Source organism: Pollicipes pollicipes, unplaced genomic scaffold (genome assembly GCF_011947565.3).
Source record: "Pollicipes pollicipes isolate AB1234 unplaced genomic scaffold, Ppol_2.1 Scaffold_4002;HRSCAF=4701_pilon_pilon_pilon, whole genome shotgun sequence".
In the NCBI taxonomy this organism is placed as follows: Eukaryota; Metazoa; Arthropoda; class Thecostraca; order Pollicipedomorpha; family Pollicipedidae; genus Pollicipes; species Pollicipes pollicipes.
Genome location: NW_023596420.1, coordinates 21,736,802 through 21,756,899, shown reverse-complemented (window position 1 = coordinate 21,756,899; position 20,098 = coordinate 21,736,802). Strand labels below are relative to the sequence as shown.

At 48.7% G+C, this 20,098-nt stretch overlaps 1 protein-coding gene across 1 annotated transcript; it reads left to right on the top strand.

Annotated features, from left to right (window-relative positions):
- The first annotated feature begins 6,592 nt into the window (after positions 1-6,592).
- Positions 6,593-19,143, top strand: LOC119094230 (uncharacterized). The gene is made up of 6 exons (XM_037217305.1): positions 6,593-6,740; positions 9,604-9,704; positions 10,451-10,519; positions 11,474-11,610; positions 17,454-17,588; positions 19,008-19,143. Exons 1-6 carry the CDS (start codon positions 6,593-6,595, stop codon positions 19,141-19,143), a joined length of 726 nt encoding a protein of 241 aa, XP_037073200.1.
- The last annotated feature ends 955 nt before the right edge of the window (positions 19,144-20,098 follow it).

Sequence of the window (20,098 nt, the reverse complement as noted above, 5' to 3'; positions counted from 1 at the left end):
CAAGACCACTTATGTCGCAATATGGATCGGACCTGGTCCGCCCACGGACGCCGCTTTAGCGAGCGGCTGCAGTTTGGCGATGCTCTCACGGCGGCCACCCGCCACCATCTCCTAACGCCACTGCCCGCCAAGTGTCCAGCGCAAGGAATTGTTTCGCCAGGTTGATGATTGTAGGCGTGCAGGCCTCCACAGATCATCCCGGACAACGCGCGGCCGGGCTGTCGGGTCGACGTCCGGCTAAGACGCGGCAGGCGCTGTGGCACCAGTGCGCCGCCCCCACACGACCGGGGCGGTGGCCGCGCCGGTGCCGGCGTATCCCAGACCGCCTCAGGTCAGGCGTCGCGTTCCGGCTTGGCTCCGGGTGGGCGGCAGCCTCAACGATGGCTCTGTGCGTGATCGTGAGTGCGTCATCCGCGGTCCACATCCAATGGGAGGCCGACTCCAGTGGGAGGCCGACTCCAGCGGGGGGCGGACTCCAGCAGGGGGCGGACTCCAGTGGCAGGCCGACTCCGGGGGAGGGGGGCGTGGGCGGACTCCAGTGAGAGGCCGACTCCAGTGGGGGACCAACTCCAGCGGGGGCGGACTCCAGTGGGGGGGGGGGGCGGACTCCAGCGCGGGGCGGACTCTAGTGGGAGGCCGACTCCAGCGGGGGGCAGACTCCAGCGGGGGGGCGGACTCCAGTGTGGGGGGGCCGATTCCAGTGGAAGGCCGACTCCAGCGGGGGGCGGACTTCAGTGGGAGGCGGCTCCAATGAGAGGCCGACTCCAGTGGGGGGCGGCTCCAATGAGAGGCTGATTCCAATGGGAGGCAGACTCCAGTGGGAGGCCAACTCCAATGGGGGACCGACTCCAATGGGAGGCTGACTCCAATGGCGGACCGACTCCAGTGGGGGGGGGGGGGCCGACTCCAGTGGACACTGACGACGTTCCACGCAGCGACTCACACTGGCATCGTTCACCATCTTTCTCCAACTTGCGTGCCCCGTTTAATGTATGACCGCCTGCACACATGTGCCCTCGTTCGTATACTGCACTTACCCGCATCATTTTCCCATCCCATTCTCCAACTTTTATCGGCTTTGACTGGGTGCGCTCGCACCTGTCTGGTCGTGCGGTGTTCCAGTCCCATCCTCCCAGTGTTATCATAAAGAGCCTGCTGCGCTACATCTGTCACAGGTGTTTGACAGCTCATCCGTCTCGGTCCTCATGGTTTCCCGCAGCACCCGCTCCCAAATCTGGAGGTTGTATGTTCGAAATACTTGCCGAAGTGATAATACCTTCGTTTTTAACCTGTCCGTACCACTGGTGGGGTGAACGAGAGCGAGTGAAAGGATCAAGAAAATGTTGAACGGAAATGTATCCCGCCCTCTTTCAGCAAATCACAGGCATCTTAAAAGCATCATCGAGAAGTTGTGGAATATGTCAGCCCACCGGCGTAGTTTCGCTAAATGCGTGGGGGCTGAGCAGTGGAAAAATTGAGAAACCTGTCCCAAAATGTGCCAACAAACAGAGTTCTCCGACTCCAAGAACATGGCCACTTCCTTCTCAAGGTATGGGGCTGAAGCCCAAATTGGAGGGGGGATGAAACCCTCTCGCCTGAGTAAAAAGTACACCCATGTGTGAGCCGTCCCTTCTGGTACTGGTGTCACACGGAGAAGGAAAATTTCACCGAGGGTGATGATCAGACTATCTTATCATCGTTGGGGGTATCAATGGATGTATCATGGTTGAAGCATAGCCTCCTCGGCTCCATCTTGGCGTGATAGAAATGTGAATATATGAGGGGTAATTAAGTGTGACATGTCCTCAATTGTACATAAAATACCTTAATTTGTGTTTTTGTGCGCCGTTGCAGTCCTACTAGTCGCAACAGTTATCATATTGGCATTCATCACTGATAATTATTTGAAACCAGGCTGAGAAAAATTTGCTCTCATGGTCCGTTTAGTTGAAGCTAGACAGACATCTGCAAGGGGCAATAATGACGCTAGAAATAGCGTATTTAAGGAGAGTATCTCATCTGTTTGTGGTCAGCAATACCAGTTTTCTCGAAATTCTTTTGAATAGCTCCGGATTACGATTTGATGTAGCCGCTTCGATGGAAGGATGTCACTGAACTTCCCGCTCATCATCGTGAAAGTAATGTTTCGCATTTCCTTTGATTCATCCAACGCATGAGTGGTGTTATGTTCACAATAGGCCATTTGCCCAAAATACTTGTACACTAAACGCTATGTGAGCTTGAGACACCGTATGTAGAAAAATGCATACGGGTATGAGGTCGATCACTATGATTGTCCTTATTTATTTAAAATCTTGTGGAACGTTAGACGCTCAGTGAGTGATGGTGTGATGATTGGCCTCATTTCTGTATGTGTGGGGCCAATCGTCATCACCGTCATCAATTATCATCAAATTTATACTAATTCAGGGAAACGCGGTACCGAGTTCAGAGTTATTACGCCAATGGTAATTGACATTCAACATGTAAACCAGAACGTACTGGTTTAAGAACATCACCAAACAAACATCGCTTATATTGCCATACTCGACGTATCAAATAGCGTTTAAGATCTAAGCACGTCTCAACACTCGAGTACATACTGTTATTGTCAAAACAATCAATGTTTGCTGGATAGAATCATTTAACCATTGCCTCCTGGTATCTTGAAGGTTCAAAGCTCTTAGCATCACAACTTGAAACCCATAACGCCGAGAAATCAGGAGTGCATGGCCACTCTTGTTTACATCAAGTGAAACGTCATTCTGTGGCTTTGACTTCTCCCGTTTAGTGTTTAGTATGACTCCTTTAAAGGTGTACTTTGGCTTTGGAGCACATTGTTTGTTGGAATGCTCAGTTTGTTGCAAAGCTGATATGCGCCAGCATATTGATTTTGTCGTTGCCCAGCGATCTATTACGTGGTCCAGTGACACATGTTTAAACTTCTACCATCACGCTTCTTTTTTAAATGGCCCATCCGCCACTGTGCTACGCACAAATTTTCATTTGTCATTACGTCATACGTACCCATAAAGGCCGGAATGCATTCTGACCAGAATACTTCAGGCGTACCAAGGGTCTGGTTGTTGGCAATTGCTGGTTGCTTTTTTCCTTATCCTGGCAACTTTCATCCCCAAAATTGAACGAGATCGACGTGAAATACATGAGTACAGTCGCGGGGTCTACGGTGAATAGCTGACTTTAATGTCTTGCAAGCGCCAAGAAAGCCTACCCCAAAAACGAAAGATGACGTTCCTAAAAAGGAAGGCGGCTTAGTGCTGCACGGAACGCTGGATGAATGAACTGATGTTCGAGCCAAACATCAGTAGTGAATTCAGAATTGTCTGCAGATCCTACTAGATTTGTCAGTTGTTCTTTTTTTTAAACAGCGAGCCACACATTTTACAGCTTATCAACATTCAGGAGGTTAACAAGGAGCAATCGTTAGCCATGACTGCGATGCAGTGCACATCTAACAATTAGAAAACGCATGAAAATGCGTGTACATGCAAACGAATTCGAGTAAACAGCCATCACGCGTCACGCTTCATTCAAACATGCACGCGAGCTCAAGTAAACAGGCATCACGCATTGCGCATCCATTATGCATGCCAATGACTTAAGTTAAACAGGTGTCGCGCATCACGTGGCATGCATCACACATGCAAACGATCTTAACCTAGCACGCATCACACATCAAGGCACTTATCGCATTCGCATAATCGGCCATGATGAGCCCTGTCCGTTAAGGTGTGCCCCCGACTTTTTACAAGAAGATATTTCTGTATTTTCCCGTTTGGATGGTCCTGCGCTCTGTAGATGACTTCAGGTCTAAAAGTGGGGCAAAATCTTTGAAACCCAGAGTTGCATTGATGACAGCTATTGCACCCTCCCCCCCCCCCCCAAACACTCGGCTTACAGATGGAGGATTTCACCAGAGACTTTCTTAGCTGAGTGTCGTTTTTCCAAGCTGTCCGTATGCGCAGTTTTGATTTTCTAACAATATGTTGGATTTCCGAAGTAAGTGCCCAACTATGTAAGGTAGTGTAAAGAGCTCATCATACGACAGGACGTGTTCCCGACTTCTACCACCTAATCCCCATGCGCTCTAGATTCTTTTACCTCTTCCAACATTCTACCTTAAATTCGCGGGAATATCCATTGCCCAACAGCAAAGTCCATATCATGCTCTTTCTTTCCTGTTCACTACTAGGTGAGTTGTTTAGAGCCCCAATAAACATGTTACGAATTATATTATGTTTAGGGGAAATTGGATGCGCACGTTTGCAGTTCATAAATGTACCAGAGTTGGTGGGGCCTGATGAAGAGCTCCGTTTCTGACGTTGTGGGGTTGTTCCTCTTTTCTACCGTTACTTATGTATCCAAACATGGTGCCCCTTTCCGTCCCCTGTTTGCCCCATCGTAAAAGCTCAATTTGGATACTGGTTGTTCACGAACTCCAAAAAATTATTCAAGGTTCCGCTGTTCGTGCGTCTATACTCGAGCAAAATCATCGATGTATCTAGCTGAGGAAGCTGGTTTTGATGGGCTAGCGGCCCATTTAGGTAGAATGTTGAAAGTGGTAAAAGATTTAGAGCGCTTGGGAGGGATGGGTGGCAGGAGGCAGGAACACGTGCTGTCCGACGGCCTAATATTAGCGCTGCTTTACATAGATGAGCACTTGCTTCGGAAAATCAAACATATCGTTCAAAAATCCAAACTGAGCATACGTATGGTTTGGAAGAACGAAAATAAGCTTGATAAGTATGTAGTGAAATCTTCCATTTCGAAGCCCAAGTGCTCGGGCGGCAATGGGTGTTCTCTATGCAAGTCTGGGTTTCAAGGGCTAGCACGCAAAAAAACCTGGTTTACGAAATGAAGTGTAAACTGTGTGAAAACCATGGGAGGGACAGGGAGTACATGTGCCCTATTCGTTTGAAATATAACAAACGCCTGTGAAATATAACAAACGCTAAAAACAAAACAGGGAATATCTCTCTCAGTCGTCAGTTTCTGGTAAAATATGCTCAGCCTGAAATTCAGGGAGATATGGACCCTGTGCCCCTTTTAGAGCTAACAGTAATTTACAGAGCACAAGACCATCCAGACGGAAAAATAAGGGAATATCTTCTTATAAGAACTCGACGACCACACCTTAACGTACAGGGCTCATCATGGCCGATTATGCGAATGTGATAAGTGTCCTGATGTGTGATGCGTGCTAGGTTAAAATCGTTTACATGTGTGATGCCTGATATGTGATGCGCGACACCTGTTTTATTGAAATCGCTTGCACGTATAACTGATGCATGATGCGTGATACCTGTTTACTTGAAATCGCTTGCATGTTTGAATGAAGCGTGATACGTGGTACCTGTTTACCCGAATTCGTTTGCATGCACACGTATTTTTCGCGCATTATGATTGCTAGTTAGACGTGCGCTGTACCGTAGTAGTGGCTAGCAACTGCTCCTTGTTTAATCCCTTGAATGCTGGTAACCTGTGATTACTATGGCTCGATGTTTAAAAAAAAAACGGAAATCGAGTAGGATCGGCGGGCAATTCTGAATTTACTACTTATTTTCGTTTCGATAAAGACATATTGCCGAAATAACAACGCGTCTTTCTCTCCGTTCTTCTGTTGCTTTTTTACGAGGAATAAGGCTATTACTGCTGTGCTATCTGTACGCATGATGTTCCTCGCAAATGCACTTAACGACTTTTATGGGTAGGCATGAATGCCAGTTCTGCTTACTCATTCCGTTTCACGAAAAAGGAGCTTGGGATTTTGATTAAAAATGCAGTTGTCAGTTGTGTAGTTGGAATGTCAGCACCAAGTATTTTGTGCTCCGTCCTTCCGCCATGTACTAATACGCTGTCATAATGAATCACCACCACGTGATATTTGTCTCTCCTTCGTCACTGGACTGATGTTGAAGCCAAAATGATTCTGCCAAATTATTGACGCACAACTAGGAAATTCTTGTCCAAAAGGAAGATACCGTATAAGGCAGTACAACGCTCTGCACATTCGCACGCTGTCACCATAAAAAACGCAACCAACTGCTTTAAGAGCACGGGGATTCGGGAGGCGTTACACTTTTATGTGTGCCTGTAATCGCTGCCATCACAGTTATGTGCGCGCATGCAGAAGGAAATGGGTATGGTGGCAATGATATTAGATAATACTTTATGCAATACAATTTTGACTGGTGCCTTTGAGCTGTATGCTGCTCTAAAACAACAGGGATATTTGCGATTTAACGCAAGTATGCCCTCATGCGTGCTATGCAATCCCTACTTTCCGCCACTGCCTTCACGCGTCTGGTATAATCACGCGCGCGTGTTTTGTAGTGCCCTGCCGTTCCTCGTTAGATGCATGGTACCTTTTTGTCTCTTCTGGCGCCACAATTCTCCTGGGAATCTCATTGAGGACATGCAAGCCAGCTGAACAGAGAATGAGGCAAGAGTAACACAGAGTATGCCCGGCGGGGAGGCGGAGGCTCACGGTTCCAGGAGAGAACACGGGAGCCGACTGCCCCAGGTGAGGAGGGGGCGGCGGCGTGTCGCGCGCAGGCCGTCTGCGGTGCCGATGGAGGCGGCGCTGGACACGTATAAGACGCCGCCGCACTGCCGACACTGCACCAGTGGTCAGCGTCGCCAACACAGCTCTGAGATGAGCAGATGGAGCGCAGCCGAGCAGCGGCCGGCCGGCCCGCCGCTCTTCACCCTGCTCATAGGTACGGACGCTGCCGCTGCTTGTGCGGCGGCTCGCAAGCCAGACGCACGTCCGACGCCCTTAGCTAGGCACGGCGAAGCTTTCAGGATTGTTTGTGCTTGGTTAGTTAGGTTGCTCTGCCTAGGACTGCATTGCCAACTTAGCGTTCGAGCTGGTTTAAGAGAAAATGGCGTTTGGGACGGAATTAGGTGTAATGCACAACTTTTGGACAGTGCTGCTTCTTACACTCTTAAAATGTCTGCTGACGTTGTTTTAACAGTTGGAAACATTTTACCCTTTCTGACACTTTTTGTTCTACAAATTTGACCCTATGTCAACAGAAAAAAACTCAATATAAAGCTAGCGTGATGACAGGGTCTTTGTAACGCCGCGAGCAGAAGAGATTTCGCCTAGGAGATTGCTAAATTATGTCAAGGGGTCTTTTCCAGTCAAGGGGCCCCTCCCCTTCGTTTAAGGAATTTGTGTGGATTTTGGGAGCAATTTCAGACTTCTAGTCCTGTTTACGCGCCTCGGGAGCCAATATTTGTTTTCAAAACCTTCCGGGTATCTAAAACTATCAATAAGTACCGAGGCCTTTGCGCGCCCCGTAAGCCATGACCCTTCCTCCCTTTACCTCAAAGGCAGGGGAGGGGGGGGGGCATAACCCCAAAAGTTTACCTTTTGCCACGCGGCTGGGTCTTCTCGGTTTTCTCCGTTTTGTACGATGTAAGATTTTACACAACAGCGTCACCGACTCTCACGTTCAGGAGTTGTTGACAATGATGCTGGCATTTAAAACGCGAGCGTCATCAAATTTGTTGTGGCGTGGGAATGGAGACCAGGCTTTCTCAAAGCAGCTTTTCTCGTGGGATTGCATTTGACAAAATATCGTTCATTTCAGTCAAATATTGAGTGATAGCAGACAAACATCATATGCGGGTCGTTTGCGGCAGGACCCCTCCAGCAAAGCGAATAATCGCTCTTTTGTTTTTGGTGCATAATTTTGGGGCATTCCTTTCTAGCATCATGTGCTGCTGTAAACCTTTGGGTGTGGTCGTTAAGAGTTGATGCCCACCGCACTATTTTTACCGCTGCGTGGTCAAGGTGGAGTGGCTCCCTATTCAGCTGGAGGAGGGTGTCAGCCCTTTCCCGCCCCTTGTGCCGTCCAAACATCCTACTGAGCTGCATTAGTGATATCCTGGCATGGGTCAGTCTGATTTCCAGTTGGGGTTGTTATGGTCAGCAAACACATTCGTTTCGCATTACATAACTTGAGCGCATTGGTCATTGAGTCAGCTTGTTCAGTATGTTCTATCGCACTTGTTCAGCAATGGCTCCCATAAAAGGCTTGACCCGTTCTTAACAAATGCCTCAAAGCGTCACTGGACTTGCACAGCAGGTGTTACTAACCCTGGGGATGAAACTGTGTACTTTTAGCCGATTTCCCTGCCTGGTGCGGTTTTCGATGGTATGTTTCAAGGTCTGGTGACATGATTTTCCCGGTATTTTAAGTTTGCTGCTATTTTAGGTGCTTACCTTTCTAGCCATGTTGTAGCGAGACAGGTATATTCTAGCCAAGGACGTAGCTAGGGGAGTGGAGGGCCCGACGCCCAAGAGGGCCTGGGCGCCTTGGTCCTTTGGTACGTCACAAAGTTTGCACGGTTCAGGAAGTGAACAAAGTGGCAACCCTAGCAAAATGCAATATTTTGGTATCTATTTAATGATACTGGCATTAGGAAATTTTTATTAACGAACTTGGGGACATATGGGTTCTGTGGGTCCACCCTTTTCATGGAACGTCGTAGACCCGGAATTACATTTCTGAAGTATTGAGTGATGTAACCGCATGTCATCCACCCCCAAAATAAGGCTCCGTCCATGGAAGCAGGGTTGGGCATGTTCTACCGTTGGTGAACAGCGGACGGCAAAATGTTTGAGCCTCAGCACACTATTTGAAATAACCACCACCAGAAATAAGACATCCTCCTTATGTGAGGTGCCCAGGGCCAGTTTCGAGTTGATGACGTTTATGTAGATCACTGAGCCTTCTGTATTTCATTTAACGACCTCGATGGTCTGGAGTAATAGGTTCCACCCCAAGGGGGGCAGGACGATGGACTTCGCCAGCTTTTGCCGAATTCGCATGACGTCTAGGGTGTTGTAAGGCGGAAAGCTGTCTTCAAAACTTTGATATTCTCCATGCTTCCAGCTTTTGATCTTGCAGAGGCCTACAGCTTTTGATCCGATAACCATGACATTACTCTGACCTGCCAAAGGTCAGTGATCTTACAAGGTGCATCTTATGTTTCATACCAAAAGATTAGCTATTACATTGCCTACAACTGCAGGAAATATTGCGCCAATACCCTCCACCGTTTGGAAGTTATTTGGGAAAATTATCAGAGCGGGCTATTTGACCACCTCAACCAAGCGCGAGTTACCACCTATCGCCCCGCATAACAAAATGAAAAAACAAACATTGGAGATCACAGGAGATATACGGACAGGATATTGGCCCCATGTAAGAGGCTGTTATAAAATCTAGAGGCTGAAAAACGCTTCCAAAATCATTGCACAAGAGGAAGAACACAAAAGGATTTTAAGTATCTCGACATGGCTTTATTACCTGCGTGACCGCAACCCGGCCTGACCCTGTGTGAAATTCCATGTGATCCTGTATATCCCCGGTGATTCCCGCGAGCTTGTACAGCCCGTTACGCCCAGGAGACCCCGTGTTACGCCGCCGTAACTTCACACAGCCCCGTTAGGACGCGCGTGACCGCGTATGGCTCCGTGACGCCTCGAGCGATCCTGTGATCCCGTGATGCCCTGCACGATCTCGTGTGACCCGTGTAAGTCCGTGACCTTGCTTGACGGCCCACCAGGGCTGCTGGCAGCCGGGCGCACCGGCGCCAGCTCCGACACGGAGACGGTGCTGTTGCGCGACCTGGACTTCCTGGACCGGCTGACCAACCCGTGCCAGATCGTGCGCACGGGCGGCCCGCTGCCGGCCTCGGGCCGCGACGGGGCGCGCAGCACCGCTGAGCTGGACGTGGTGCTGCGGCTGGCCAGCTCGCTGGTCAGCTCTGTGCGTGCAGCCTCGGTGAGCGGGCGGTCGGCGGTGGCAGCGGCAGCGGGCAGCGACGCCGGGGGTAGCGAGCGGGAAGGGAGGTGGAGGACGTTAGGGTACGGCCAGCGGCGTGGTGTGGAGATCCCAACGCCGAGGCACCGGTGCGCAATGCTGATGAAGTTGGTGTGACGAAGCTGCCGAGGCGAGCACTTAACGATGGCAAAATGTTCAACCGGTCTGACCGAAATTCCAATTTGAATGTCCAAAGTTTCAGCAAAGAATGGCGCGGCAGCTACGACATTCACTAAACGGCATTTTCCACCTGAGTTATAGGAAGTTCTAGGCACCAGGGTGAAACAAATGAGTGAGGTGTTCTGGGAGAGGTTGTGATGAAACGGCAGTGGGAACGTAGAGTAGAACGTAGTGGGTTTGGCTCCAGGTCAAATCATGCAGCCAAATTCAAAATCTTCTTGTCTTTTCTGTGCCCTTAGAAAAATACTCTTGCGTCTGTTATATTTCTATATATGAGTCTTTCTATTGCTATATTCATTGCTCTTCTATTTCTCTGTAGTGTCTCAAGACAAATGGAAGAGCGATAGTCGCACACCCTCGCACATAAACATTGCTGCGAACAGCTCACAAACATGTATGCTGATTGACAGGGTGTACCCGAATGCAACGGTCTCCACCTCGATAGCCAGCCCCAGATATCGGATATATCCGGCCTACCAGTAAGTCACCAGGACATCATGTGAGCTTTAACGCAGCTTTGAATTTGAGCGAAACTTTTCAGGTGCTCAGGACAGCAAACGTCTTTGAAGCTACTTAGTGTGGACGTCGGATAGCTGTTTTAGACAATTGTCCAGTGAAGTCGTGGAAATTTACAAACTTACACATTGGCTTATTTCTTAATGAACGGTGTAATGACCCGAGTGCGACGGTCTTTTTTATTTTTCATATGTTTCACTACATGTATGCTCACGTCGCATCTCTCAGACATGTCTAAAAGCCTTGTAAAACAGCTGGCAGTACCTACAAAGGCCGGCAATAACGTAGATGTCCACCGACTAGCAGCACATCGGGCGGGTGGCCGGGTTTGGTTGTTGGGATCAGGACCTTTGCCGACGTTCTCCTCCGGGCCGGCTGCTGACGCTTGGTCGGCACAACTGGCGCCAACAGCGCTGGGCCGGGACGGTCCGCCACGTCCGGGGTCTCCATCATCACATTCCCGCTCTCTGGCGGACCGTCAGCCGAGCCGTAGCAAGGTGTAATCGCGATGATGACGTCATCACTACCGTGGTTTGGAATTGGTGCACCTGCAATATGGTTGTTGCCCGATTTGCTGCCACGCATTTTCGTTCAGATTTTCGATCCAACGGATGACCTTTATTTTTCGTGAGTTCTCTAGAAGTAATGATACTTCATCGGTATTGGGTGACAAACTCGATAAGTTGGTTTCCAGTTAAGTTTTCCCCAAGGATTCGAAAAGAATTAGGCACGGAAAGAACAAGGCTAAGCAGACTTTGAAACGCTGATGTTTTACGGCAGCGGGATCGACTGGCTGGACCGGCTGCCGCCCGGCACGGTCCGTCCGGTTCGGCGCTGTGACATGACTTGACCCGACGTGACCCGCCCGCCCCGGCAGTGCGACCTGACCTGACCCGATGTGGCCCGGCCACTCCCAGCGTCGGCAGGCGCTGCTCGAGATGTTCCGGGTGTTCCTGTCGGAGACGGCACACCTGCATTTGATGCGCCAGGAGATCCTCGAGTCGCACCACACGTGCGGCAACGAAAGCCTGCGCCTCGTCGAGGACGTGTTCTCGTGAGTGGCGGGTGTTGGTCGACAGCGCCGGCAGCCGCAGGAAAGGCATAGCGATGCCCGGAACAAATAAGTCCAGGGTGCCTAAGAACAGACCTCAAATTCCAAAGGATCGTCGGATAAAATTGTGCAATAGGTCCTGGATACATGGGCGTAGTTCCGCAGAGTGAGTTTGGTGGGTTGATAAGTGAAAGTGAACGGAACCTGCCGCCAAAGCGCGGTAATAAACACGTTTCTCCTATGTTTTGTCCCACGCCCTTCTCAAAGCTGAGTAAGTCTCGAATCGCAGTGAAGGGGCTGAGGCGCCCCATGAACTGAAGATAAAACTGCGCCATTGCCTGGATCCCAAATGGTCCCCGTCAAATTTGTTCTATAAATATTCAGAAATGAAATGGAATGCAGGAAAAATGAATGACAAAATTTGGAAATTTAGCCCCGACCCCTTCAGCTTTTTTGGTAACATCGGCCACTAAATTCCGGACCCCGTAAAAATAGGATCCAGGACTCATCATAACCTGTAACTGCATGCATGCGCTGACCAACCATGCAGGCGAGCAAGAGCTCGCAGCAGAATGATGCTACTCAAAGATTCAAACACGACGAGCCTATCTTTTCTTCGTCCTGAACGGCTATCTGCCGCTGGTTTGGCACAAGTGTGTGTCGCAAATGTTGTTTCATTTGGAGAAATTTTCTCCCTTTTGCGGGTTGCGTATCGGCGCCTCATAATTTTCCAGCTTTCTTTGCCCCAAGAAAACGGCAGATCCACCACCTCGTGTGACTCTCGTTCTGAAAACTACGCAGAGGTTCGAAGCTTTCTATACTGTAATTTGAAAATCTCGCAGGACTGGTGAATTTTTCGTATAGTCATGCATGGCGCTGAAGAAAATAGTGACCACGAAAGCCATATCACCTGTCATTGTCCCAGATGGCAAATGCGTTCTTTAGAGTTGAAGGAACTGAGAATGATAACAGAGGAGGATTCGGAATAAAAGCTCAAGAAAGGAAACGGTACGTGTAAACTTGAAATTGAGCCCAATGAGCTAAGAATGTCATCGTCGCTTTTATACAACTGTTCAGCCGTAGAATGCAACCAATGGGCCTTTGGCTAACCTACTGGTAGTAATGTGCCGCCAGTTGCAGCTTGATTTGTATGAAAACCATGCAGAGTTATCTTTTAGAATGCATATGAATGAAACGTTGAATCACGATGCGCACGTAAGCGCCACGGAAATGCCATTAACTGACTGCACATATAGCTAATGACGCTAAAATTTAATTCGAAAACTAAAATCACATTTACCCAGAAAATAATTGGAAGTGACAGACTTTTTACCACATCAGTCAGCTATACCCTCTCTCAGTCTTGGTGTTCTTAGTATCTTTTGAGAACGCCTGGTAAAGCAAAACAAAAACGCCGCATGTGAGTGAAGCCTGTGCCAAGTCATGCTTATCTTGCAGATATATGCTTTAATAATTATTTTACTAAGTTCAGAGACACTTTAAAAACTATGATCGAGCTGGAATAACCACCAGATGTAAAGAATTTCACCAGATGTAATGTTAAATCCCTACGAAATAAAATCTCAAGAAGTGCATTGGGCTTAATTTTTCTGCTGTGAATCTTGAATTTTGGAACGTGCTCATCTTTCCAGTTGTTGAAATGGCCGACAGAAACATGACCCGGCAATATTTGATATATTATCTATCTGACATTATCGAAACAATCACTGGCGTCATTTGGACCCGTCCAATAGCAACGCATACTAGCAGCGCTTGCATTACCTGAGCACAGATTATAGCGCAGTTGTTATTGAACGGTAAGAGTTGCAAGTTATACTTGTCATACACATACATACATGTTCACAGATATTCGTCATATCCCTATAAGCAAATCAAAAAAATAAGTCAACGTGTGAAAGTCACTGTATGGCTTTCCCAAGCATTAAAAGCGTAACGGAGTGTCGGACTAAAGTAACTCCCGTTACACTGTCGGAGCATTAACGGAGTAACAAGCAACAGAGTTGCTGTTCTATTGTAATGGACTAACCAGTAACGAAACTGCCATCTGAAGTAACGAAGTAACGAATACCGGAACTACATTTTTGGTCATGATGCCCACCTAGACCTATAACCATAGAACTCTATGGGATCCTTTACCCACTCTTGGCTTCCAGGCGCATGTCTGCCTGCAGGCTTCTTATACTTAAAAAACGGGCCCCTCGGACATGGAGCTCGGTTCCCGAGCCCAAAAAGATATCGTAAATCGAAAAAAGGCCAACTATAGTGACGAGGTGAGGGCACTCGGTTTAAATAATCCCCTTGCTGCTATTTAGCCTTCTACTCTGCCAAATCCTGGCTACGCCACTGAGAGATATAGTCATTTTAGCAGCTTCGTACAGCGTGGAAGGTTAAGTTTGGAAGATGAGACAAATCATTCCCATGAGAGAATTCAAGTCCGTGGCCTGATTTGAAACTCATCGTGAAAGTTGTTTGCCGTGGTATGAATATACTATCCAAAAACCGATTAACAAAGTACGAAACGAATATTGGGTTACCAGATGTTGGGTTAACAGACATATCGGTCGACAGAGTCCTCAAAAAGATGCAGCATTCAGTCTCAACCTAGTGGAGCAATTTTATGGCATCTTAAATACGAGGATACTGCAAAACGAATTCAAAAATGAACGCTGAATCATGGATGGTTTGGGATTTAGAAGTGAATGATTCGAGGTCAGGATTTATTTATTCGATCAAGCATGTGCCTGACTCTGAGCGTTCCAGATCACGCCGAACTGTCTGTAGGAAATATGGGGACATTTTAGTAAATCATTAGATCTGTGAAGACGACAGACGTAAAAGATGAAGCCTCGTTTGAACCGAAACTTCCATGTTTTTACTCGTTTTGGCGCATTGGATCAAATGAGTTTAACACCGCATTGAAGGTACGGCGTGTATGTTGCATACCCGTACGTTTCCGCACAGGCTTTGCTTAAAACCCTAAAATCGGTACCAGTGGACCTTTAAACAGACCTCCTAAGCCTGATCCTTTCAGAGGTGTAGGTAGGGGATCGTTCTATATAAGCTCACTACCATCCAGAAAGCCGAGTTGCAATTTACTTTCTTCTCACCTCTAGCCTCCGGCGAGCGGAAGTTTCTGAACTAGCTGTAGACAGCCGTCACCCGGTGAATGAGTTTGTTACTATTTCTGGTTCAGTTGCGATAATTGCCATCAGATACACCTGTGAAAATGTGTGGGAGAATGCCGCCTATCCGAGGCCTTCCTGCTCAGCTTACACTCCAACATCTTGTTTTTATGAATACGCTGTAAAAAGATCAGGTATGGAAATACATCACTTCATTTCTTTTTCGCGACATGTTAATGCAACCGCGCTTGGCGTCTAGAAAGCCTTAAAAAATGGCAAGCTTGTGTAGGCAGACTTTTTACACGATCTTTCCACGGTGACATGGGAGACAGCGTATCGTCTCACACTAACAGGATCGAGACGCGCTCTGACCGTGTTTGGCTTCACTTGCAGCCCCAGCTCCAGGCGTCCAGCGCAACTTGGAGCCGAGAAGCCTATAGTTTCAGCGCAAAAGCTGGGAAAATATGTTAACATGTACATGGGAGGCACGGGGAGGGATTTTTCCTGCCCACCTTCCTGTTTTCTTAACGGGGCTACACGGGTTTCCCTCCTGAAACAGAATGCAGTCTTGTTCATCTGATTTCAATGAGGCACATAACTAGTGAAGCCACACAACTGCTCGTGAAATCTGCGATCTTGGTAATTATTAGCGCCGAAACGCAGGTGGTCTTCGGTACTTTGTGAAGAAAATGAGAGCTTAAAACAGTGTCCTATGCCCCCAGCTCCATCAAATGTATTCGATGCATGATTAAGTGCGTTAGTGAATCATGACAATTTTGAGTTGGAAGCAACATAGCACATCGAGAACACGCGATATTGCTCTACGCCACGCTTGGGATCTATCGCCTCCTTTGACTGAGTTTTCGGTAATAAGCCAAGAATTATATGTCCGTTGCGGAATGCGCCCAATCTCATGTCATGAAGTCAATCAAGGTTACAGGTCAAGGTAAAGTCAGACCACAGTCGCGTTTCTTCGTCTGAGGCTGTTTTGCATTCATTTACGTCATATGACCGGTGGAGTCACTGGGTTGACAACGTCTTTATTATACGGACTTGTACGTCACAAACAGGTAGCATCATCGATCCTTTCGGTAAGACACCTGAACCCATGTTGACATCACATGACCTCCAATGTTGACCGGGCGTGCTCGCGTAGTCCGACTGACCCTACCTTTCAAACAGCCAAGCCGGCGCGTGAACTAAGTGAAAACTACCACAGCTTAGCGGGGCGCGATTTGCCGTGCTTATTTCCTGGGCTTAGATTAGAGCCCTTTCGACCAATAATGGCCATTTCATGGTTATAAAATGAAGGGAAGTGGATAAGGGCGGGGTAAAACTACATGCACTCGGCATCCTCCGCCGAAACTTAGCCCGCAGGGGGACCCTTAAACAGGTGCGTGCTCGGCGCTTCCAGGCGACCCCATGCGACCTTCGGTTAACACGCGCCCGGGCGGCTGGTTGAATACCCTGCGCTCTGCTCAAAATCAAAATAGCTAGAAACACCGAATTCACAGAGTATGTGAACTCACTGTACTTAAAATTTGAAGCTCTTAGGTCATGATCTTCGGGTCGAATTAGGTCAAAAAATGTTGAACTCCAGATTGGTGTCCGAGGTGCCCCCAGATCTTCTCATGTAACTACCGGGAGCCTAAACACCTGTTCTAAGCAAATCCTCACTGTTTTTATGTAAGGCTAGTGAAGTTTGGTCATTACCACCATTTTAGTTATTTAGAGGGTTAGGGTAACCAAAATCCTACGAATTGCTTTTATTTTGGCATTTGAATAGGCGTCAAGCATTACGCCGGGCAGTATGTTCTTAAAAACGATATGGTGATCCTGGGCTGTTTTAGGTCATTAACCTACCCTCGTCTTAAACAGTCAACGAACCGTCTGTTGCGGTCCCCGTTACTAATAAATTCGAAATAAACACCAGAAACTATTCCATACTGCAAGCTCTCGAGTAAAAATCAGATTGGCTTAGATCACGGTTTGACCCTCATGCCTAACCTTAGGTCAATGTCGTGTGTTGCAGTTCTAAATTCAATTGTTTTATTGCCTACCAAACTATCTCAGAGACGTACGGCTTCGTCTGACACTCCGTTATGACATCAGATTGAACGATTCCCTAGAAATTGCCTTAGCTGACAACCATGGCCTGACTGACCTGTCAAACGTCAGCGACCTGACAAGATGCATCTCATTTTCCATATCAAAAGACCCGCCATTCAATCCATAATTACATCAGCTTTGGATCCTACAGCTTTGTAGAGGTTGGCGCGGCCACGCCGCGTTATTCGGAAAAATAAATCTGGAAAACTTTGGAGGCGATCAAATTACCCCGACCCCCCCCCCCCTCCGCCCCTACTCACGTCCCAACTGAGCGCGTGTTTACACCCGAGCATTACTCAGCCAACTTCCTTGCGATAGGTGCGCGGCCAACATTTTGCGCGGTGGAAGTCGACCCAGTTCCTTGCTTGCAGAGAAATATAAGAATAACCTCATGCCAATGGGCTTAAAGTTGTTGTTACTTTCATCTACGTGCATCATGATGCTGCATATCCCATAAGTGTGATCTAATATTCGTTTCAGATTCCTTATTTACTGCTAGAACCACTTCCCGCATATTGGGCACATCATCCCTGCAAATGACGAAAAGAAACGCATAATCTTAGCTTCCAACGACTGAAAGTGTCCTTCCTACAGGCTGGCGGGTCTTCTGCAGAATATCCTCTGCGTCATCACGGAGAGCTTGCCATCCAGGCTGCTTCAGCCTGTGCTGGAGGGTATCTCGGACCTGACGCTGCACAAGTTCCGCGACTGTCCGCGACGGCTGATGCGGTGAGTGCGCGAGGGGCCGCACTGTGGCCGGCTGCTTTTCAGAGGTGAACAGGCGTTCACATCTCTGGTGTAATATTTCGGCAGTGTACATCGTCTGCGCCTGGGAACTGCTTCTCTAAATCACGACAACAGAAGCCACAGACCTGTTGACATTGCTCAGTTGAGGAGTGTCTAGTCATTGGGACGTACTTTAAAAACATACTCTGATGAAGCTTCGGGACTATTTACGTCTGGTTATAGCACTGAGTGGTGCCACTGCAGTACCATCAATTTAACATAAGCAAACATCTTGATTATTGTCGAGTCCAAATTACGCTGCCAACTGTTTGTAACAGTCCTGCACTTCTTCCTGCCTTGGAAGCTCCAGAGCGTCTCCAGTGTCCGTGACAACTGCAGTTGTCTCGGACGTCGACGTGATGACAACCGCCGTTGTCATGACGACAGCGCATCTGCTGAGAGACGGTGTCAGCTGTGTTTAGAAGTATTACTTTTCAGCTGTTCTTACCTGCACATTGCGGACATGTGGGCTTAAAAGTCGCACCTTTACTGGTATGAATGACGTCAGTACAATTGAACGTTTGTGATTGGCACGGTCAGCGGCAAAGGCCAGTTACCGAGAGACGCATCGGTTGAGGTTTGAACCAGTGTGTGACCATGAGCCATGTGATGCTCCGTTTCTCCAAGCCGGAGCATGCTTCGAAAAAGCCACTTTGCCAGCGCCATAGCCACTTTGCCAGCGCCAATCGAAGTTATAGCATAATGTATCCTTGAATTCACAGGATAAAATCGTCATGCTTACATATATTTTTTCTCAAAAGAATGTTTCCAGCTTCGCAAAATTTATTACACTAGCATTTCGACCAATTAGTGTGTTGCAAACATTAGAACACCCACTCCGGAAAAGCAAGGCAAATTGTATGCATTACTTTCCTGGCGTTCAGCGCGGTGTTCACTGAGATTTCTCCCGCAGGGGTGTCTACTTCGAAACGAAATTCTGAGCTTTTCATACAAATTTGGAGAAACCTGGTATCACCGGCCAGGTCGGACGCATCTGATGTAACAAAAAGTGAAAATAACAATAATGGTTGCATGCTTCCTTTAACAACGGCGAGATACTGGGGATTATATATACTATGCTAAGACCATAAGGGACTTTTTTATTTTTCCATGACATATTTTCATGAGGTTTTCACCATGCGGTGCCAAATGCTTTAGGACCGCTTTCCTCGAACCAGACTACCTCTGTTCCTGCGCCGCTGGCGGGGTATGTCCCCGTACAAAACGTAGTTTGAGACCGATACGAAACTACTGAATGACTCACCCACACCAAACGGCCCGAGACGTCAATTACTGTTGCAACCCTCCCTTGTCCTCCCCTACTTCTTCGAGGTTGGCTGACTAATCCGTGTGGTATTTCAGGAACTGCCTGGTGTTGGAAAACACTAGCGACATGCTGTCGCTATCGCTGCAGTACATGCTGGAATCCGAGGCAGGACAGGCCAACTTCCTGCAGCCGCGTCTCATCCGCCACAACCCGCGGCTGCGAGTTGACTAGCCAATCAGCGACGGTCCCAGCCCGCCGGACCGCCCACTGGACCAACCAGCGCCCTACGGACCACCATCGCCCCCCGGAGCAAGATGACTGAGCCCATCTCCCGGCGCCCGGCGCTGCGGCCCGCCGGTCACATGACACCCCTCCCCGGGGCCGCCGCCAACCGGCGGGCCGGTCGCGTGGCAGGGCCCCGGGACGGCCCTCACCGGCCGGCTAGTCACGTGACGCCGGCCCGCGGCCACCGTCTGCCCAGACTCCGGTCACGTGACATGGGCCTGGGGGAGAGGGTGCGCCGTCCGCCGGCCGACTGGTCACACGCGACAACGCCCCGGGGCCCGGCCGGCTGGAGAGACCGGCGAGCCGCCGCATCCCGGCGCCCGCGGCGGCGCGCTGTGCCCCTGAATACTCCTGGCTGTTGAATGGCGTAACGGCAGCGTGACAGGCTGTGGGGCTTTTGCTGGATAGCTGCCTGGGTCGAGGCGGTGTTCATTTGATGATCTGCGGGTTTCATCGAGGCTGGTCGACGAGACTGACATGCAGCGGCAGCATTGTCGGTATTTTTTTCTCTGCACGGCTGCTTGTCAAGGACGTTGGGCACATGAGCGAAACTTGTGGCACGCAATTTTCCAGTTGAAGCTGATGTTTTATGCGACGTTATCGCTTTTGAGGACAAAAATATGCCAATGCTTGGTGGTACCTTCTTAGATTACACATCTCGGGATACACAATCAACTGCATTATACCTGCTCTTGTACGCCTTTTCCCTCCAAGCACGTTACAAACCAATCCCCAGACATCTTTGCAAAGCGATGTTGGTGACGTCCGTGTAAATTTGGGGGCTATCGTGCTATTGCACGACCGGGCTGGTATTTTGCAAAACCAGTCAGGACCCTCCGTGCTGCGCTGGCGAGGACAGTAATGCTATTTGTGCTTGTATAGCCCTGGACTTTCTTAGAGC